Here is a 22,975-nt window from a genome sequence, read left to right as displayed (position 1 = left end):
AGGATTAAATGACTCCCACAGAAACCACTTAGAACACTGCCTTAGAACCCTTAGACTCCCACAGAAACCTTTAGAACACTGCTGAATCTGTCCGGCTGTTATTGTCTATATTATCTGAGTCTGTCCACAGTCTTCCTCCTTCATCCCAGTCATAATAATAACAATAATAATAACATGACAGCCACAGTTCATTGTCCTCTCCCTTACACAATCTCTTAACAAACCCCTGACACCATCCTTAACAGGTGGGGAAACCAAGGCTTAGGAATTCTGGGTAAGCTGCCCAAGAGCACACTGGTAGAGACAGGATTTGAACTCTGGTCTCTCTGACTCCAGAGCCCACATGCGTAGCCATTTACGAAGCTGCATTTTTATAGAGACTTCAAGATAGGTGGACACCCAATATGTAAACCCTCGTAAAACAAACAGACCTTGAGGCAGTGGCCCAGCAAACCCTGACTGTACCATTGTGCGGTTGGAGCCTGAGAAGCTGGAAAGGACTTACAGAGGAGGAGGTGGCCTGGCCTTGGCCCTGAAGACTAGGTAGGATTTGAACTGGTGCCCTGGGAAGGTTGTGATTTCCGGTGGGGGCAAAGGTGTGGAGGTGGGGCTGGGCAGGGCCCAGGTGGGGCCACAGTGAGAGGCATGGCCAGGGATAAAATCAGGTCAGGTGAGGGGGAGTGTCCAAGTGGAATTCAGGCACAAAGCAAAATGCTGAGGCCCAGGGCAGAATCTCTACTTCCTCCTTTCCTGTTAACCAGACTTCCTGTCCTCAGGGGCCACAGGACTTGAGCCTCAACTAGAAACTACTGTCCCTGCCTCTCAAAATCCCAGAACTGGGGCCCAAGGACATAACAGATCCCCTGCTCAGACTCAGCCTAGAACAGGGATCAAGGAGGGTGGCTGGGGCCCCTCAGCCCTGCTTTCCTGGTTTGTTGTCCCCTCGGGTTGAACACACCCAACACGGCAGCTGCCATCCAGCCCATGCCCTCGGCCTCCCTCCCCGGCCAGGATGTGGAGTGGGACCCAGTCCTGACCCAGACACACTCTCTCTCCAAAAACAAATCCAACCCACCCTCAGCAATGAAAGTTTTATTGGCGATGTCTTAGGAATTTTAAAGGCCAGTTTCCTAGTAGAACAAGACTTCCTGAAAATCCTACCTCCCATTCCAGCTCCTTCTCTAGGAGTGGTTTTCCTAAGGCCACAGCTTCGTGCCTCCTCTGCAAATCCACTGCTTCCCTCCTCGCTCTCAAAATCCAGGTCGGCCTGCAGATCTCATACACATGTACAATGAGTGCCATTAGCAGGACAGGCTAGACAGTTTGCAGGGCCTGCTGTAAAGTGAAAATGTAGGGGCCCTGATTCAGAGAGTATGGAGAATTTCAAGATGGTGACAGCAGAGCATTACATCAAGTGCTGGGCCCTTCCCAGCACAGAACCCTGTCAACTGCATGGGCGGCACGCCCATGGACTGACCCTGGCCCTTAGTGCAAGCCCTGCACGGATGAGAACGCCAAGTTTTCATGAATTTTAAAGCTAAAATCTGAGACTCCCTCCTCTCACTCCCCCACCCTCCCCCCAAAATATTTTGAAGACAGTTGCTCTGGGCTATACCTGCCCCTAGCCTCATTTCTCAACTCCTCACTCTTCATCCTGCCCTTAGTCCCACGGTACAGAAGTTTGAGGTTTCACTTTGGAACTGATCATACCCTTTGCCAAGTGCTTTCACATATTTTTTTCAAGAGAGAAGTTATCATCCCATTTTGCAGTTAGACAAACTGAGATTCAGAAACTCCTCACCTGAGCTGACACCTTGCTGGCCAGTAGCATATGTGGCACCAAAACTCTGGCCTCCAGACCCCTCAGCCTGGAGCCATTTCCACCAAAGAAAGAACCTGGACACCATCTCAAGTGAATGAACAGATTTCCTCAACACTGAAGGAATTATTTTATTTATATGGTAACAGCAGTTTCTCGTGTCGAAATACCCTCACAGAGCCCCAGACAAACACCAGGCCTGCATCAGACCTCTGTCGGCAAGACTGCAGATGAAACTGGGAAATGTCCCCCACCTTCCCTGACTCATCACCACCCTGCTCCGGCAACCAGAGACCAAAGGAGAAAAAAGGAGACCCAAACTCTTATTCCGAAAGGCTTATGGTAGGGCTAGTTGTTTGGTTTTATTCCTCACTAAAACTTGGGAAACCTTTATTTTTTACAGGGAACCTTTAAAAAATATTTATTGAAGTATAGTCAGTTTACAATGTTGTATCAGTTTCTGGTGTACAGCATAATGTTTCATAGATATACACGCATGTATTTGTTTTCATATTCTTTTTCACTATAAGTTACTAAGCGATATTGAATATAGTTCCCTGTGCTAAAGGGAACTTTTTATTCAAGAGTCATTTTAGATTTATGGAGAAGATGTACTGATAATACAGAGTGTTCCCTCACTCAGCTTCCCCCACTGTAAATATTTATATCACCATCACGTACTTGTCAAAGCCCAGAAACGGACACAGGCACAGGGCTGTTAACTAAACTCCAGACTTGATCTGGATTTCACCAGCCTTTCCATGAATGTCCTCTTTCTGTTCCAAGATGCAATCCAGGAAGTTCATGGCATTTAGTTGTCATGGGTCCCGTCTAGTCTGCAGCCGTTTCTCCTTGTTTTTCAGGACCTGGATAATCTTGAGGAGGACTGGCAGGTGTCCTGCAGAATGCCCACCAGTCTGTGGTTCTCTCTCAATTTGACCAGGGTTGTAGGTTTTCAGAGAGAACGCCACAGAGGTGTGCCCTTCTCATTACATCCTACTGGGGATCCGTGACACCCATGTGACACCACTAGTGAGGTTCACCTTGAACTTGTGCTTAAGGTGGTGTCTGTCTGGCTTCTCCACTGTAAAGTTACTGTTTTTCACTTTCTAAATTTTGGAAGTGAGTCCATAAGCCTAAGCCACCCTTAAGTGCGAGAGGGCAGGAAACCTTGATTTTTTTTTAAATGTTAACTTAGTTATCTTAAAAAAAAAAATTGGTGCTCCTGTTTTAAAATGCAAAAGAAACCAAAGGATACAAGGTGAAAATTTTCTATCTCTGTCCCCAAAAGTAACAATGTTACCATTTTCTTATGAATCAGTCCAGAAGTATTTTATGCACAGACAGGTAAATATCTATACTTTGCTCCACCCTTCTTACACAAAAGTAGCTCTCTAGCCACCTGTTCTGCACCCAACCATAGTGAGACCCTATAAAACACACAAGTTGTCTGACCATGATGGATGATTAAGTAAATCACATTACTGTATAGCAAGGAGCAAGGGCTTGGCCAGAGCCACCAGCAGTGACATAAATAAATAGTATCTGGTATCATGAAAAAGTAATATGTCAAATGAAAATAAAATCGAGGGCAGAGTACATAAGATTTCTACTGGTGGACACTATCTTTCAGGAGAATAAAGTTCAGAAAAGGTCACAGGAAACTGGTAATGCCTGAGATAAACTGGAAGGCTAGTGGGTATAATGTTTTGCTACACATAAAAGGAAAATAAAAAGACAGGGCTGTCAGCTTTTGGGGAATGCAATCCAAGGATCCTGCAACCAGCCATGAATAGATGGCAAGACCCTGCCACTCTTTCCCTAGTCAGGGGGGGAAAGGCTGTTTGACTTTCTAGAATCTGTCTCCCTGGATTGGAGGGTGTTTGCAGTTAATTGCATTGTGGAAATAAGAGTAGAGCAAATACCCCACCCAGGGCAGGGACAGGATATAGATTCCTCAGGCCTGAACTGTTCAGGCTCGAGGCCACACATTTGTGGATGCCCCACACCCCAGCACTACCCCTAGCCTGCAGGATGAAGTGCTGCCTTTCAGCCTGGCACCTCTTCATGCATTCTTTCATTTATTCACCCATTCATCCCTTTATCCAACCATCCATCCATCCACCCACCCATCCATCCACTTATCTATTCACTTCTCCACTCACTTGTTACACTCAGTGTTTGTTGTGTGGCTGATCCTGTGCCAGGTACAGTGATAGCTGTGGCTGAGATGGACTCAAGCCCCTCCTCGTGGGGTGTACAGTCTGGAACAGAACTAAACCAGCGTGGGGAGTGCATCCAAATCTTGGGCTTTTCAAGAGTACAGAAGAGGGAACTAGGCCCCGCTGGGGAGCAGGGCTGCTTCATGGGGGGGATGACAACCCCACTCAGTGGGAGTTGGGGGGCTGAAGGGAGAAAGGGGACATTCCAGATGAAGGAGACAAGAAAAGGCCCACAGATCAGTACCAGCAGCCAGTTACCAAGCGCTTGCCCAGGTGTGGGCCCTGCACCAGGCTCTTGGCAGTCCAAAGCCATTTCACTCCACAGGAGCCTTGCAAGGGAGATAGTATGAGCTCCATTTTTTCCAGCTTTATGGAGATATTATTGACATACAACATGTCGGTTTAAGGTGTACAATGTGATGATTTGATACACATATTTATTGTGAAATGATTACTACAATTAGGTTAGTTAACACCTCCATCCTCTCACATAATTACCATTTTCTGGTGGTGATAACATTTAAGATCTCTTCTCTGAACTTTCAAGTGTCTAATACAGTGTTGTTAATTATACCCACCATGCTGCACATTAGGTCCCTAGAATGTATCATGTCATCATGTCAAATGATGAATATCATTTATTCATCACGTGGCTGGAAATGTGTACCTGTTGACCAGCATCTCCCCATTTCCTTCACTCCCCAGCCCCAGCGCCCACCAGTCTACTTTCTGTTTCTGTGAGTTCAGCTTTTTTTTACATTCCACATATAAGTGAGAAGATACAGTATTTGTCTTTCTCTGTCTGACTTATTTCACTTAGTATAATGCTTTTAAGGTCCAGCCATGTTTGTTGCAAATGGCAGGATTTCCTTCTTTTTTATGACTGAATGATATTTTTTTCCGAGCCATCCATTGATATATACCCAGAAGTGGGATTGCTAAGTCATGTGGTAGTTTTATTTTTAATTTTTAAAATTAATCTTTTTGTTAATTTTTTCAGGGGGTGGTAATTAGGTTTATTTGTTTATTTTTAATGGAGGTACTTGGGATTGAACCCAGGACTTCATGCTTGCTAAGAATATGCTCTGCTTCTGAGCTACATCCTATCCCCGATTTTTAATTTTTTAAGGAAGCTCCATACTGTTTTCCACAAAGTCTCCACCAATTTACATTGCCATCAACAGTGCACAAGAGCTGCCCTTTTCTCCACATCTTTGCCAACATTTGCTATCTCTCGTCTTTTTGACGATAGCCATTCTAACAGGTGTGAGGTATTATCTCATTGTGGTTTTGAATTGCATTTCCCTGATGCTCAGGGATGTTGAGCATCTTTTCATGTACCTGTTGGCCATTTGTGTGTCTCTTTTGGAAAAATGTCTGGTCTCCCTTTAAAGATGAGGATGCTAAAGGACAGGGCTGAGGTTTACCTGCTCTTCCATGTCTCTCCCTGGTGCCCAGCCCAAGTCCTAACATACAAAATATGCTCAAAAATTGCAGATGGAAGAGAATGGCATGGGCTGGATCCCAGATACTGATACCTCCATTACTAGGGAACTATGAGTATGTCCCCAAAACCCTCCACCCATAGCTTCCTGGTCTGTAAAACAGGGATATTTTCAAAATCAACATTTTTGGAGCATCCGTGTCCTGTGTTGGGAAAAACAGCAAACAACACAGAATTTCTGGCTCAGGGAAATTCTAGGGAAGGATCTGGAAAGTTAGTAGGAAGCTATAATGCACCACAGCAAGATGATTTGCTATGAGTGGGGCACGTAGGGCACTGAGTGAGCACGGCTTGGGTTCCTATCAGAAATAATGAGAGAATACACATGAGCTAGAGAAGTCGATGGTTTCCTGTGTGCTAGGCACTGTGCTGAGTGTTTTACATGGACTAACTTGTTTAGTCATCACACATCTACCAGGTGGGTACGATTATAACCAACCTGTGCACTGAGGGGAAGGTAGCAGAGGCTCAGAGAAGTTAGGTAACTTGCCCAAAGTCACACAGCTGGTGAATGGCAGAGCTGGGATTGAAACCCAGGCTGTCTGGTCCTTGACAGCAGGCTCTCCTGGATCAGGAAGATGAACAGGTAATGCTGAATTCTCCTCTTCTGCCTCTCAGATGATGGATAAGTTCTTATCTATAGATCATGGAGCCAGGGGGACCCCACGTGGAGTAGTACCCCAAAAAGGCCTCTCTTGGGAACTGCAAATGAGGTCAACGTCTGTCCTGAATCCCAGGCCACACTGTGCCAGCTGGACTTCTCCAGCATTTAGAGCAGAGAGAGGACTGGGAAGACATTAGGGGTGCAGGGTTCCAGAGCTCTGGCCTGATGTCCAAACAAACCTTGTTCCTTAGGCCTCAGCCCCTGCCGCAAGGTACCTGCCGGGGCCCTGAAATTGGAAACAACCTTGGTCCCTCGCCGCTGCCGGGAGATGCCTTGGAGGCTCAAGTTGCAGTGACAGTGGAGGAGCTGGTCTTTCCCCATCTCCTGGGACTTCTCTCCACTTTCCTTCCCGTGTCCGCCCCCACAGTCTGAGCATTATTCATGCCTGAAATATCTCAGAAAGCCGCATCAGCCCTGCCCTCCACCCAAAACCACATGGCCTTGTGGCTTGTGTTCTTTAAAGGGTCATCTTCCTCCCTGCCCTTGTGGACTGACCCCCTACCCCCACCCCAGACCCTTCATACTCCTCTGTTTCCGTGGACAAAGGAGGGACAGGACTGGCATTCCTGCTTGGCCCCTACTAGGAACCTGTTCACAGACACCACCTTTCTATTGGCCTCTGGGACCCTGGGCAGCAGAGCTGGCCTTTCAGGCACCTGCCATCAAGACCTGTGGGGTCTGCTGACAGTTCCATTTCAGCCTGTCCTGGACCACTCCCACATTTTGGAGAAAGTAAATGACATTGGTAAGAGCCTCTCCCACTTGCTTTGAGGGGCCCAGAAGGCTCAGGCCTTAGTCCTAGCCCTGCCCATTTCCAAGACGGGGGGAGCACACTCTTTGGGGGATGCCACTGTGTGTGTCATCCCAAGGGTCAAGGTTCTAGGGAGCGATGGTCTCTGATGATGGCAGCACAAACTCAGTGCACACCCAGACCCCTTCATCCTGTGCCATTTACTTTCAGCTGCCAGCAGCCCAGTCCTTCTGCCCAAAGACTCTGGTCACCTGCTCACTGGCTGAGGGTGTTTCATGAACTAAATGTTTAGTCATTGCATGTCTACACTGCCTGTGCACGTAGGCCAGAAGGGCCTCCAGTGAACAGGCCTTCCTCTCCCAGGAGCCCTCAACCAGTGACTGGCGGTAAATCCCCCAGTTCCTCCCCATTCATGCCCCAGGAGCACCCTTTAGGGGCTTCAGTTCTTGCCTGTCTCACCTCCTACCTCCCCAGCCAGTGCTTCCTGGGATCGCTTTCCAAATAAATGTCTTGCATTTGAATCCTGGACTTAGGGTCTGCTTGTGAGGAAACGCAGCCTAAGACAACATCTAATTGCCAGCATTTATCGAGCACTTGTTGCCGAGCATCATACTCAACACTTCACGTGTCTTGATTCATTTAATCCTATGACCGTTATCATCTCCATTTCACAGATGCAAAGACTGACTCAGAGCTGGGGCTTGAGATGACTCCTCCCATGACCTGGTCCTCTAGCCAGCTGACATTGCTCACTCTCCTGCCCTCTGCCCTGGGAGGCACAGGGAGCTTAAATCACTTGGTCACACAGCAAGTAAGAGGTTGAACTACTTGTGTTCAGGAGCAGGCCTCCAGGCTGGGAGCCCTCACAATTCACCCCTGTGCTAGGCAAACCACAGCCCCTCAAGATGTTCCCCTCCAAGACACGTGATTGCTACCTTCTACGGCAAAAGACTTTGCAGATGCGATTAAGTGAAGGATCTTGAGGTGGGGGGATGATTGTGGAGTATCCAACTGGGCTCGACGTCGTCACAACAGTCCTCATAAGAGGGTGTCCTCCTCCTGTCTCTTTCAGGCAGAAGATGATGTGATGATGAAGCAGAGGAACAAAGAGAAATTTGAAGATGCTACACACTTGCTTTCAAGATAGACAGGGTCAAGGGCCAAGAGATGCAGGCGGCCTCTGGAAGCTGGAAAGGTGAGGGAACAGATTCTCCCCGGGAGCCTCCTAGTGGAACCAGCACTGCCAACACCTTGACCTTAGCCCAGGGAAACTGAATTTGGACTTCTGGCCTCCAGAGCTGAAATAGAATACATTGTGGTGATTTAAGGCACTACATTTGTGGTGATTTGTTACAGCAGCCACTGGAAACTAATGCAAACACTAAACCAGCCAGTACTCTACCACCTCCTCAGCTATAGCATGTTCCTGACAACGGCTGACACTTGGCAGGCACGTCACCAAGCAGCGGGCAATTACAATCCATCACAGGGGCATAGAGAAGGGGTGCCTGGTTTGAAGAGTCAGGGAAGACTTCCTTCAGCCTAGGCTGGGAGGAAAGGGAGAGGGAGGGCGCTGGACAGAGGAGCAGTGAGTGCCAAGGCCAGGAGGTGAGAGAAAGCTCAGTCGTTTGAGAAACTGAAAGGATTCAGTCTGGCCAGAGTTTGAGGGAGAAATGATAGAAGTCCTGTAGTGCAACGGTTAGGAGGCGGGCTTCCTGAGTGCTTGTGTGCGAGGCTTGGCCTTGCTGTCTACCCCCTGTGTGATTTGGGGCAAGTAACTTGACCTCTCTGTGCCCCAGTTTCCTCACCTGCCTGATGGTACTCACCTCATAGGATTTTGTGAGGTTTAAATACACCTACAGTACTTGGAACAGTGTCTGGCACAGAGGAAGGCTCAGGAAGCCTGTCTCCCCGTATCAACAGTGGGCTGAGTGTACTGTCCAGGGCTGCCCAAGGGGAGGCCCACATCCCTGACTGTGAGAGGGGGTCAGGGTCACCAGAGCCAACCAGCATCAGCCCTGGACTTGTTCTGCAAGTTCTGGGAAGGAGGTGCTCTCTCCTGGTTGGGCTGCGAGGAGGTCAGCCTGGAGCAGCTGAAGGGCAACTCCATCACCATGTGGGAGGCCCTCACCCAGGAAGGCAGAGCCCGGGAGGGAGTGAAGCAGATCCTGAAGTTGTCACTGAGGGCCCTGGATCCAGATGTGCCTGAAGCACCCTCTCGGACTATCTGGTTATGGGGACAATAATTTCCCTTTTTGCTTCTGGAGTTTCAGCTAGGTTTGGTCACTGGCAACCAGGAGAATCCGGGTCGACAGGTGTGTGCTCAGCAAATGTGCATGAAGTGACTGAATGAACCCTGTAAGTTTGGGGTCATTGCATGGTAGGGGCCTTGCTTCCCTGTAGGATTATAACGACTGGCAGGGATTCTGCATTTGGCCTGGGAAAGGACCCTCCCTGTTCTCCTCAATACAGGGCCTGGCATCCAAGTCTAGTTTCCTTCTAAAGAAGGATGAGGCTCCACTCAGGGCAGGTATGTGTCCGGCTGAATCCTTGTTTTCCTCTCCCTGAAACAAACCTCCAACAGGGAAGATCTCAAGTTCTTCTTGCAACTGAGAAATAGGAAAGGAAGCTGAGTGCTGAAGTCCCAGGAATGGCCCAGGGGGTAAGATAAAGGCCTTTATCAGTCCGATTTTACAGATGAAGACACTGAGGCAGAGAGGTAAAGTTACCTGTCCTCAAAGCTGGGGCCCACCAAACAGAACTCAGAACTCTTTTCTTGCCCCCAGACATTGTTTTCTACTCCTTAGCCATTTTCTATCTGGTATCCACAAATTTTTTCTGGCTTTCTTGCCCTCTCAAGTCTGGACATGCTGATTACTTAAAATTACTCATTCCTTGTTCTTAGGTCATAAAAAAGAATGACCCAGACCTGAGTCTGTCTCTGCTCCATGCTGTACAAGCTGTGTGTCCTGGGGCCAATGTCTTCACCCCTCTGAGCCTTGGTTTCTTCAGCCATTGCTGTGGAGCTGACAAAACCTGCTCTCAGCCTTTTTACAAGGACTAAGTGAATTAATACATGTAAATGCTTTAAACAGTAAGTCCTTTTAAAGTGCTCAATAAATAGCTTTTCTCATTCATTTCCTTCAGGAATTATATTGAGTGGTGTTTCTTGGAATGAAGTACAGGAAAATGTCTCCCAAGTAAGTGAATAACACAACTGTGAAAACTGCATTTTCATCTAACCTTTTTTGCTTTTTGCTTTCAAAGTCTACCACACTGGCAGAAGAGCAGCAGCAAGAAGGTAGGGTAGGGGAAGGGCTGGTGCTTCCTAATTCTCACCATGGCAGGTGAGCTGGTATCAGGTCAACCCCCTCATCAACAGCACCAACAGCACTGAGAAATGACTGAGAAAGATGAGCCTGTTGGGAGTGGCTTTTGCCTTTAAGGAGTGTCCTGGCTGGGGCAGCTGAGAGACCGGGGAGCTGGCAGAGCTTTGGTATCTCAAGGTCTGTAGAACAAAAATTGGAATGCAGGACCCACCGTGGTGGTGGTTCCTTGATAAAACCCCAGGCTTGAGGGGGAACTCTAATACCTGTGATTAATGCATTCAGGAAATTAAGTAACAAGACTTTTAGAAGAAAACTGGAAACTATAAAAAAAGTTTCAAAAATTTTCATCACATCACAAAACACCTGCTACCCATTAAGTAGTCTGTCTCCAGCCTCCCCACCCCTTTCCTGGTAACCTCTAATCTGCTTTCCATTGTGATGAATTTGCCTGTTATGGTTATATCACCTAAAATAAAGCACACAGCATGGAACTTCTGGCTCCTCTCACTTAGCGTGTTTTCAAGATTCATCCACGTTGTAGATTTTATCAGTATTTTGTTCCTTTTTATGGCCCAGTAATAGTCCATTGTTTGGCTGTACTACATTTTGTTTATCCATTCATCCACTGATGGACATTTGAGTTATTTCTGCCTTTGGCTAGTGTGAATAATGTTGCATAAACATTTGTGTACAAGTTTCTGTGTGCATATATGTTTTCATTTCTCTTGGGTATAGACCTACGTGTGGGTAAGTCCTTGTTCTGTAACTTTTTTTTTAATTTAATTATTTTTTCTCAATTGAAGTATAGTTGATTTACAATGTTGTGTTAGTTTCTGGTGTACAGCATAGTGATTCAGATATACATGTGTGTGTGTATGTGTATATAAAACAATATATATATATATATTCTTTTTCATTTATACGTTACTACAAGCCATTGTATATAGTTCCCTGTGCTATACAGTAGGAGTTCCAAAGCTTCTTGCTGCAGTTTCCTTGTCTATAAAATGGCGCTAGTGGTGGGACCTAATAGGTGATGTTACATGAGACAGTTAATACTAAGTGGTTGCTATAGATCCAAGCTGTGGCCCCATTAGGTGGTAAGTATGTGTTACATGTCTGTCTGCCCAGCAAGGTCCCATGTTCTTGGAGGGCAGGGGCTGTCTCATGTGTCTGCACCCCCAGTGCCTGGCATCCTGCTGGCATGGAGCAGACACTGAGTTACAGTTCCTGGAATATTGGGAGGTGACGCTTGCTCATGGATGGCCTTACTCTTCCCTTAGGCTCTGCCAGTGCCCTGAGGAGCACAGTTATTATTGCTCTTTTTCAACCACTGAGGAACTTGAGCCTCCTGGAAGCTGACGAGCTTAATTAATGTTACAAGACTAAAGAGAAGCAGAACCTGAAGTTCAACTTAAAACCTCAAGCAAGAGTTCATTCATTCATTCATTCAAACACCAAATATTGACTGAGCACCTGCTGTACGCCGTGAATTATTTGGGAAGACAGTATAAACAACATCAGTAAGTTATATGGTGTATTTAAATGATACATTCTCCACTAGAAGGTGATCCGTGTCAAGGGGAAAAAGAAGGCAGGAAAGGAGGATGGGGAGTTGCGAAGAGAGGGGTGAGTTTCAGTGTATATAAAGGGTCAGTGTGCGCCTCCCAGACAACAGGGCTCTTCAGTATAGATTTGAGGAAGCGAGGGAGTGAACCATGTGAATGCCTGGAGCTATGACTCAGGATCGAATTAGAAGCAGCTTTGGCTGGAGCTCTTCTGGACACTGACGATGATGACAGCTGCCACTTCCCACTCACCTGCTCTGTGCTCAGCCCTCATCACCTACGTGATTTCACAAGTGTGAGGTGGGTGTCACTGTTATTCCTACAGAACTCATCAGAGCTAGAGCGGGGATTTGAACCTGGATCTGAGTCCAGAATCTAGGCCATGCCTGGACTTCTCATGGTTTGCCAGGAGGTAGTGTGGTGCTGAGGGTCCGAGCCTGGGCTGTGGAGTCAGACCTATTAACACGATGCTTGGTTAACATCCCTGGGCCTCAGTTCCTACCTCATGGAGTCGTGTGAGAATTACATGTGGCCACAGATGTGTGCTCAGCACACCAGTAGTTGTTGTCATGATTATCATTGTTGTCGCTGGAGTTTTCCATTCTAGAAAGCCATCCGGTCCAGTGAACTCCCTCTGGTGCTAGCCAACGTGGATCACCTGGCTGGTCACCCATCTAGGCCAACAGAGGTACACACCTCTCATACTTGGAGAATAGGGGACCCTCAGAGACCTCGCTAAGCTTGGCCAACCATGTTCTGACTCTTCTCTTGTTACTTCTCAATGAGCTTTAGTAGCCAACAGCTTTCCCAGTTATGCTCCAGCGATACCAAGGAAAATTCTATGGTTACCGCGAACCCCTCCCATCCCTTCACTATTAAAGATCTACAAGGAGACTCTGGAGGGAGGACTGACCTCCAGCTTTTTCAGAAGGGCCTATCTTCTATCAGGGCTGAGTCTAGTCTGAGCTGAGAGTGTATTTACTGGCCAAAGTCTGCTCCAAAGTAAACATGTCATCACATTCCTTGCAGCCCGTAAACTCCGTGGGGAGAAGTTGGGGGCCATCCTGGAGAGAGGAAACCTTATCTGACTCCATTTCAGCAGGATTCCACTTAGCCTGCCCTTGGTGGGGGACTTGGGGGGAACAGAAAGGAACAGACAGTCTTAAATGAGCTGAATAAAGGAAGCACATTTGGTGCATTCTCGGCAACGATGGGTTGAGACTAGGAGACTTAGGAGTGCAAGAGCACACTTTTTAATGTGGGTGTGCCTTCGGACTCATCCTTATTGGTGTTTCTTCCTGTAAATGCGAAACAGATTTGTTGTCTTTTCTTTCCTTTCTTCTTTCCTCCTTCCTTCCTTCTTTTCTTTTCCTTTCTTTTCCCTTCCTTTCCCTTCCATTTCCTTTCTCCTGTATGATGTACTTACAGTGAACTGCACATATTTGAAGTGTATAATTTGGTATTTTTACACCCCCCACACACACATATTCATGAAACCATTACTACAATCAAAATGGGGAACATAACCATCACTCTGAAAAGCCTCCTCATACTCCTCTGTAATCTCTCCCTCCCACCCCTCCCCACTTACCCCTACATCCCCAGGCAAACACTGATCTGCTTTCTGTCACTATCATTAGCTTGCATTTTCTAGAGTTTTACATAAATGAAATCATACAGTTTGTATTCTTTTTTTGTCTATTTCCTTTCACATAATTATTTTGAGATTCACCTACGTTGTCCTGTGTATCGGTAGCTCCTTACTTTGCAGTGCTGAATACTAACTAGTCCATTGTATGGATGCACTACACTGTGTTCCCATTCACCTGTTAATGGACGTTTGGGTTGTTTCCAGTTTTTGGCAATTACAAGTAAAGCTGGTACAAACATCCAAGTACAAGTCTTTTTATAGACACATGCTTTTATTTCCCTTGGGTAATTACCTAGGAGTGAAATGGCTGGATCATATGTTTAACTTTTTTTTTTAAGTTGTAGAAATTGACTTTTATTTATTGTACTAAAAGTCAGTTTAACTTTTGATACAATTTTTTATATATATGTTTAACTTTTTAAGAAACCATTTTCCAAAATGGGTTTACCATTTTATATTCCCACCAACAGTGAATGTTTAAAAACATTAAAGAAACATTTATGGTAGTAAGAAAGTCCTTAAGGTAGAAAGTAAAACTTCTTATAATTCCACCTCCTAGTGACTGGCCTGCTTAACTGTTTCCTATAAATCCTTCCAAGTTTTCTTTGTTTTTCTTACATAGAGAACCAGATTGAGACACAGAGGTGCCCTGGGCAGGCTAATAATTTGGCATCCTCTCAACTTATAAAACAAAGTTGGTCCAAATTTACTTGGGCAGGATGTAGAGAAACTGATTATCTGTGAATAAAACACATCATTTCTCTTTCTTTTTAAAATAAAGAATTTATTACATGCACAGAATAAAATGTGATCTTTTAACTTACTCGGAATTGTCCTGGAATTGCAGTTGTCCAAGCAGTCACTTCTTAGGGACGGCATCAAAGCACATATGACTCAGATGATGCACTGAAAAATCGCCGGGCCTTGGGGCAGCATGCAGCTCTGACCAAGGAGTAAGCTGACAGAGCAAGGACCTGAGAGAACTGTCACCTAGCTGGACTCTGGCTTGGTGGCACAGGCTGGGGAAGAGACTGTTCCAGTTTTCCTAGAGGAGGCTATTTCTTTCTGAGCACTGGTTAGAGGTCTGTCCCGTGTGGAAACCTGAGTTGACTGACACTGTTTGGATCTAGCCCAGTGCTGTGCAGATTCCGCTTCTAGACCGGCACCCTGCCTGGCTGATCAACTCTGTGCTTATATTAATATATTTTAGTGTTATTTTTATTTTTAAAGTGTGTACACAAATTAGATCATACATATTCATGTTGATCTGTAACTTCCTTTTCTTTTTGTCCACATAACAATAAATTCTGACATCTTTTCGCATTAACCTAGGTAGACCCATTGCATTCTTTTGTAAAAAGTGCCCAGGTAGGCCACCAGATGCATGCACTGTATTATAGTACTTCCATCAACTATAAAGAGCACATTAATCACCTTGGGGATCTTGTTAAACTGCAGTTTCTGACTTAGTAGGTCCAGGGTGGCACCTGAGATTCTGCACACTCCCAGGTGCTGCCCAAGTTGCTGGTGGGACCATACTGTGACGGGGCAAGACTGTAGTTAGTGCATGTGAGGGACCCACCATCAAGGGACACTCAGCTGTTAGAAACAGTCCTGCAATGAACAGCCTAAGTATCCAAAAGGAGCACTAGAGAAACAGGCTTTAAAGTCAGAAGACAGAAGGTTGAGCTTTGACCCTGACACTAACTGTGATCTTGAGCTAGTCACAACCTTTCTGAGCTCCTGGTGAGTCCCTCCTCCCTGGCAATTCAGTGAGTGGTCACAAATGCCTCCACTCTCTTAGACCCTAAGGATAAAGATAAGCAGTCCCTGTCCTTTGCTCTGAGAGCAATACTAATAATCCTGACTAGCAGAGCCCTGGGGGACGAGGGAGCAGATGAGATAAGGATGGAAAAGGGCTCTGTCAGCTGGACAGCTGTCCACAAAGGGGCAGTTCTGTTCCAGCTGGAGAGCAGACTGGGTTTGCCAGGTGAGCAGTGGCTAGACACGGTTTTCTTTAGCTGAAAAGTATTCTGTGGCATTTGTCTGCACTTTGAAAAAACAAACCAGACCCACACATAAATCTTCCAAAGAAGCCAAAGCCAGACTGGGTGGAGGAAGAAGGCCCAGTCATTTGCAAACTATTTTTTTTTTTTTTTTTTTTGGTGATTCCAGCAAGACTGGGGTGGGGTATGGGGTGGTGAGTTCCACCTTGGGCTGGGAAAGCCCGGAGGGAGAAGTCAAGGCCCTCAGCAGGCCCTGTCCCCCGCCCTTGCTGAGTGAGCAACACACAGATGTGAAGTGGATGGTGGCCACTGCCTTCATTCCTTTGCCATCGCTGGGCAGACTGTGCTTCTGGCAGTCAGGGCTCTGGGCTTTGAAGACCTGACAAGCTTAGGGCCAGAGCTGGCCTCTGGAGTTGGTGAGCACAGAGTTTGAATCTAGACTGTGACACCTAATACCCAGGGGACCCTGAGCAAGTGACTTGATTGTTTTTTTGCAACCTCAGTTTCCCTACTTGTAATATTGGGGATGATAATAATACCCAGCTCTCAGTGTTCTTGAGAAGATTAGAAAAGATAACTCATGGACATAAAACTCAGCTCAGTATTTGGCACTAGGAAGTGGCCAATTACTACAGCTGTAGGATCAAAGGAGAGAATATAGATAAAATCACAATCACAGAGCCCATTGTGTGAATCCAGTAAAGAAGGGCTCTCATGAGCACTGCTCTGCCCATTCTGAGCTCCACCTTAGCTGGTAAGTGAGTGGGAGAGTCGGGGTGAAGGTCTGTGCCTTCTCCCAGCAGCCTGTCTACCAGTGGCTCCCACCTTATCTCAGGGTAGGGCTGGGAGGTGCCTTTTGCCACCTCTTTTCGGGAAAACCAGCTCTCCCGGCACCCCTCCTCCCAGAGCCCCACCCACATGGTCCCAGGACCTGCAGCCAGGGTTGTCAGTGGAGGGTGAACCCTCGCACTTCTCCAGGGAGCCGCTGAGAGCTGGCTCCTCTTCCTCTATAGGGTGGAGACAGAGCAAATATTCTCGTTTATATTTTGCTTCTCTTTCTTTCTGGCAGGGTGTGGACATGGGTGTAAAGTTACAGCTGAGAAGGACCCTGCCCTGCGGAAAAGATGCATCTGGGGAGGACGTAAATTCATTTCGTGAGTCCTGGTTCTTCATCCCTGTTCCCTTTGGAAAGCAGGCTTCTCAACCTGGAACTTTCAATTTTTGCTCTTGGATGTCCACTCACGTCATAACATGACAATAATAGTATCAGCTCTCTCAGCAGACACGTAAGTGCTAAGTGCTACACACATAGTTTCTCATTTAGGAGATGAATTGTTAGTGTAGGTTACATGTAAGGAAACAAAGTCAGGGGCAGCCCCAGGTCCCTTCTCTTAATCATGACTATTGTCCTTCTCAGCCCTTCCTTAGTTTCCAATCTCTGTCACTCCATGACTTTAAGTATAAGACTACTCCTCTCAGCCTCAGTTTCCTAACCTGTAAAATGGGGACAGTAACAACACCTCCTGGAGCTGTTGTGATGACTAAATGAGAATGCCAGTACTCAAGAAGTAGAAGGCTCTATTGTTATTATTATTACTATTATTATTTCTGCTGCTTTTACTATTATGCACATCCTAACATGCTACCATTGCTGTGGACCCCAGGATGCCGAGAAATCACAGAAGGCAGGTTCACTTGGAACCCCTCTCACAGGGCTGGGGTGCCTGAAGTGTGGAGACAGGTTTCATATATTAGGGGAGGGGTTCCCAAGGTCAGGACCCTCGTGAGAGCATTACAGGTCTCCAACTCATTAACTGGTTTATTTCAATATCAAGCATATCTCTACACCCGCACCGTCCAGTGTGACAGCCACCAGCAGCTAAAGACAGCTACTGAGCCCAGACAATGTACCGAGTCAATTGAGATACGCTCTAAGTACAGAACACACGTCAGATTTTGAAGACAGTACCCAAAAAAGGGAAAAATAAAAAAGCATTTGAAAGTACTGAATGTATATTGAAATGATAACTTTTTGGATATACTGGGGTGAGTGATCCAGTTGTTCTGGTTTGCCAGAGACTTTCCTGTTTTTAACACCGAAAGGCCTGCAAATCAGGAAAGGCCTGCAAAGCAGAACAGTTGGTCACCCTACCATGGTTTAAAATATATTATTATAATTAATTTCACGTGTTTCCGTTTACTTTTTAAATGACACTTAATAGTTACTAAGTGTCATTAGAACATTTAAAGTTACACTGTGGTTCTCATCATATTTATATTGGACAGTGCAAGCTCTGTTAGGTCTTAAACCCTATGTATCCTGCAAGGGGACAGAGATGACAGTGGCCATCCTTCAGCAAGTGACCACAGATAACAGCAAGTTAATCTTGAGCATAAAACAAGCCCTGAGCTGACACAAGCTGTGAGAGTGATGGCACTGCAGGACGGGCGTGCTACTTCCAAGTCCGAGGGGAGAGATGAGAGTGCTCTGGACAGCAAAACTGCCTGAGCACAAGCCTGTAGCTGGGATCGGAGGACCTTCTGCACACTTCCCTGGATAGGAGAACCCCTTCCAATCCTCCTCACATGGGCTGACTCAGCAAGTGGCAAAACTTTGAGAAGCAGGCTCAGGATGCATCAGAGGTCAGACTTCCACCCAATGTTTATCTTCAAGTTCAGGTAGGCTCTTCTTTGTGGATGTCTGCACGTCTGTTGTTGTCTAGTCTGGTCCATCCTGACATGTAGGGGTCACTGCTCTGCTGATGTTTCCTTGGTCAGTTCATTCTGACTGGGATCTCTCAGGGATAGAACAGATTGGTGTCTGCATCTGTGGGTAACAGACATGGAGAGGAGCCTTGGCTTCTTACAGAGATAGACTGGAGTCTGAGGAAGCTAATTCTGGATTTTTCAGGAGCTAGTTGTGAAGTCTATTGATTTTGCCCAGTTTTCAGCTACATTTATTGAGTGCTGATGGTGTACCAGCTGCTATGCTGAGAGTTATGCTTGCATCGTCTAATAACCCCAGGAGTTTGTGTGTTATCTCCATTACCTGGATGAGAAAATAGGCTTAATGAGGTAATTTGCTCAAGGTCACAAAGCAAAGATGGCCAGAATTCACACCAAAAGCTTGAGCTTTTCACTACTTTACACTCTTCCATTCTGGTTGGTTCTACTGAGGGATCAGAGAAGCCCAGGAAAAAATTTAGAAAGCAGATTGGATATTTGGTAAGTGAAGTTCTTGTAAGGCAAAACTCTGGCATACATTAGCTAAAATGCTCCCTGCAGAAATGCCTCCCTTGAGATGTCCAGCCCTCAATTTTTTAGAAATCAAAGATTGATTAAGAGCCATTTGAAAAACCTTGTCTGCTTCCTCTCCTTGTCACCAAAGCCACTGGCCACTCTCCTCCACCGAAGTTGTTGAGTCTTCCCATAAACTGCTCCTTAGAGAACGCCTGGGTGTCTTCTAATTAGATGGAGAGAATGACCAGACTCATCCTAAAACAGTGATGTCTCAGCTCCGAGTGACGTGGACTGGATATTTACATGCAGAACTTATTTAGTTATTTGTGTGAAATCCTGATGAAAACAGAAACATCTCATAAGAAAGGGGAATCTCAGCACATTAGCAGCTTCTAAGTTAGCTGAGTTGATCACATTAGCTCCAGTCTCACCGAGCAGGGAAGAGGTCCCTTTGGGAGTGAGACACTGGCCGATAAGTTTTGATGGATGCTTTTGGGTGGAGGAAAGCATGAGGAATCAGAAGCCCTGGGCATGGGGGAGGCAAGGTTACCAACACTGCCTGTACTGAATCTGCTGCTCAGACTGTGTGGACAGAGGCAAGGCCCAGGCTGGGACCAGCATGCAGGCTTTTAGGTGTGGTACAGACTTTGGAGTTAAACCTACCTTCAGGTCTAGCTTTGACTAGTCTAAGTCCTTACCAGCTGACCTCCCGCAAATCTCTTTACTTAATCACCAAGAAGGGGAATGAGCCTTCAAATGATCATTCATCCCAACAAAGAGCCAGGGCCAGGCAATACCTTCTCTCCCCCAAGGCTATTTTGAGCATTTCCAGTGAGGAGGCAATCTGCCCAAAGAAAGCACTTGACCTTGTATACAAATGACTTGTTTCCAAAAGTCACAACCACAAGGGCTAGAAGCCCTTGACATCCATCCTCCCCAGCCCCTCTTCCCTGCTGGGTCCTTAAAATAATTAGGGGAAGATGTGACAATGGAGAACCAGAGAGATGACAGCATGAGAAAGACTAGGTCTGAGGTTGCTGGTTTTGAAGATGGAGGAAGAGGACACAGCCAAGGGATTCAGAGGAAACTCCTAGAAGTTGGAAAAGGCAAGGAAATGGATTCTTCCCTAGAGCCTCCAGAAAGGAATGCATCCTGCCAATACTTTGATTTTAGTTAGCTCAGGGTGACTGTGAGGGACTCTAAACGACAGAAAAGCAAGATAACAATTATGAGGGTTTTTTTTTTAAGACAAAGTTTTGGTAATTTGTTACAGCAAACTATACACAGCAACTACTGGTCATTTCTGTCACTGCCATTAAGTTGTTTGTGACAGTTTATTTATACTTTTCTCTCCCGTCGGTCTATGAACTCCTCAAGGTTAAGTTGTAAGTTTGTCTTACTATTGGTTCACAGCCACTAAGAGGGTTGGCATAGAGTGGCCACTCAATAAATGCTATGCATGATAATATTGTAGTTCATGAATTTCGTTAATATGAAAAGTAAAACGCCCGTTTGCCTCACGGTGCCCACCAGTGCCTAACAGTGCCTGGCACACAGCAGGAGCTCAGTAGAAACCCTTACTGAACTTTATTGAAGCTGTAGATGGATGAAGCACCCCTCCACACCGACCCCCATGACCTACGCCGCCATCCCTGCCCATTCTGTCCAGTTCCCTACCTCTGCACGTCCCCTCACTCCGGGACCGTGTGACCTTCTCCTTAAGTAGCCGACATCTCCTGCCTAGCTTCCTTTCGACAAGGCAGTGAACACAGAGCGCGGGGTCCGCAGACACTTTGGAGTCCGCGGGACGCAGTGCCCACTTCGAGCGGCAGGGGGCGAGCGTGGCCCGGGAACTCCCTCCAGGGGATTGGGACGGGGCGGGGCTTCGGGGGCGGGTCGGCTCAATGCGCAGGCGCGGGGCCAGACGCCTATCGCGGCCAGGGGCAGGCGGGCGCAGAGCAGCCCCGGCCGCCGCTTAGGTAGCAGCGAGTTCGAACCCCGCTCCCGCTCCGCTTCGTTTTTCGCTCCCCCGGCCCTTGGGCCTCCCGACGCCAGTCCCCGGCAGCTCGCTGCGCATAGCTCTTTCCCCACCGCCAGAATGCCGGTAACCGAGAAGGACCTGGCGGAGGACGCACCGTGGAAGAAGATCCAGCAGAACACGTTCACGCGTTGGTGCAACGAGCACCTGAAATGCGTGAACAAACGCATTGGGAACCTGCAGACCGACCTGAGCGATGGGCTGCGGCTCATCGCGCTGCTGGAGGTGCTTAGCCAGAAGCACATGTACCGCAAGTACCACCAGCGGCCCACCTTCCGCCAAATGCAGCTGGAGAACGTGTCCGTGGCGCTCGAGTTCCTGGACCGTGAGAGCATCAAACTTGTGTCCATCGGTGAGTGCCCTGACTGGGGCCGGCCCCGGCGGTGTACCCTGCCGCCCCTGCTCCTGCGCCCCGACTGAGGCTGGGGCTCCCTGCCGCGCGTCCCCACCACGCCCAGCAGCCGTGGGCTGGGTGTGGGCGCCAGGGTCCGGGGGCATCGCCTCTGGGGAGGGAGTGGGGACACAGGAGACCTAACCCCCTTCCAGGGGCCATCCCCTGGGCTGGGACCTCGTGTGGTAGCTCCGCACAGTGCGCCCTGGCTGTGCGTCTTTGGTGGGGCCGTGGGTTGAGGGCTTGGGTTGGGGCTGCACGGGGAGAGTTGCGGCTGTGGTGTTTCTCTGCACTAGATGTGCCCCTGTCGGAGCTGCGGGACTGAAAACCTCGGGTCCGCGTTCCCCAGGGTGGGGTCCTAGTCAGACGCTCTCCCGAGCACTAGCCCCTCTGCGCCCAGGCCGGTGCGCTCGGCGGCCGGCGAGTGGGCGTTGGATCCAAGGCCAGGTGGGGCGTCCTGAGGAGGGACCGTTCTCTGCGCCTGGGTCCTTCCCGCCCAGGTGGAGACTGCGACCTGGTACCCTCTGTTGCCGTCGCCGGAAAGGGTGTGGGCCCTGAGGTGGGAAGGGGAGCCTCGGGGGTGTGTTTTCGCTCCCCCAGCTCCCAGCTCAGCTCTGGCCGCGCGTCGCAGGCTGAGCCCGCTCTCACCTCTGAAGGTGTATCTTGAGATGGTGGTGGTAACAGTAACTGCTGCGGGTAGGGAGCCCCAGCTAGTGCGCGCTGTGTGCCAGCAAACTTCTAAGTTACCTCAGCCCTCACAGCTCCTGTGAGTTGGGGTGTCGTTAGACCCATTTTACAGACGGGTTGGTCCAGAGGGTTAATGGGCTTGCCCGAGGTCAGGGAAGTAGCAAGGGTCTAGCTGAGAATTGAAGGAAGTGGGTGACAATTAAAGGAGACTTTGTCTTCCTCTCCCCGCCCTCCCCGCACCAGGGTCTTCCTGAGAGGAGGGGGGCGGGGAGTTGGTGTTGGGTTCCTTTCCCCCTAGAGCTGGGGACGAAGAATGAGGGTGAGGTCCTCGCTATGATCTGGGCTAGTTGAGAGCTTCTGGAAGGGTCACAAGGCTGCTGAGGGTGTGGGCTGTGACTGTAGGGGTCTGGGGTGTGTAGTGTGTGCATGTGCAGAGTGTGTGTACACAGGGCATGTGTGTATAGAGTAGGCATGTGTGCTCTGTGTGTGTGTGTACACAGTGCAGTGTGCAGAGAATGTGTGCACCTATGTTGTGTGTGTGTGTGTGTGTGTGTGTGCTCTGCCAGGTGAGCCTTTTGCCAGAGAGGAGCTGGCCCAGGCCTGGGTCTAGAGTCTCTTCCCAGGTGACACCCCTGACAGGAAGAAAGGACAGTGGGTGTGGCTGCTGGGACTTTCTCCAGCCTAAAAGGGTTTCCCCCTAGGCTGTCTCCTGCGGCCTCTCCCCCCGCCCTCCCCCACACCTCTCCCGGCAGGTTGGGCAGCTTCTTGGGCCTGGGCGGCTGCCACCGCCCAGTCAGCCTCCCCACCAGGGGTGGCTTCTCTGCAGAGGGAAGCTGGGTGGTATGCTGTCATCAACTTTTAGGGGCCTGTCTCTTGTAACCAGCGAAGGAGAACCTCAGAATTCTGGAATTCTTTCCTTTTCAGAAACCAGCTTTCCCTCTGAGGAATCTCAAGGGCTGGCTGGGCTCAACTTGGATCCCTTCTTCTTTGCTTTAAAAATGTGCATTTATTTAATTAACCGTACAAAGGAACTTAAAGTAAACCAGGAGTATCCAAACATGACATGAAGTCGCTTTAAAAAACAAAGCAAATAAGAACCAAACCA

The 22,975-nt window shown here is 48.0% G+C and overlaps 1 protein-coding gene across 3 annotated transcripts in view; it reads left to right on the top strand.

Annotated features, from left to right (window-relative positions):
• Positions 1 to 20,700: 20,700 nt before the first annotated feature.
• The window catches only part of FLNB (filamin B), a 128,651-nt gene continuing 126,376 nt past the window's right edge, over positions 20,701 to 22,975 (top strand). For all 3 annotated transcript variants that reach the window (XM_064496384.1, XM_064496383.1, XM_064496382.1), the window contains exon 1: positions 20,701 to 21,144. In XM_064496384.1, the coding sequence (XP_064352454.1) occupies positions 20,853 to 21,144 (292 nt within the window). In that variant the 5' untranslated portion in view covers positions 20,701 to 20,852. The remainder of the gene's footprint in view (positions 21,145 to 22,975) is intronic.

This window comes from Camelus dromedarius, chromosome 17 (genome assembly GCF_036321535.1).
Source record: "Camelus dromedarius isolate mCamDro1 chromosome 17, mCamDro1.pat, whole genome shotgun sequence".
Classification (NCBI taxonomy): Eukaryota; Metazoa; Chordata; class Mammalia; order Artiodactyla; family Camelidae; genus Camelus; species Camelus dromedarius.
The sequence above is the reverse complement of the archived record's forward strand: the minus strand, read 5'-3'. Positions and strand labels throughout refer to the sequence as shown.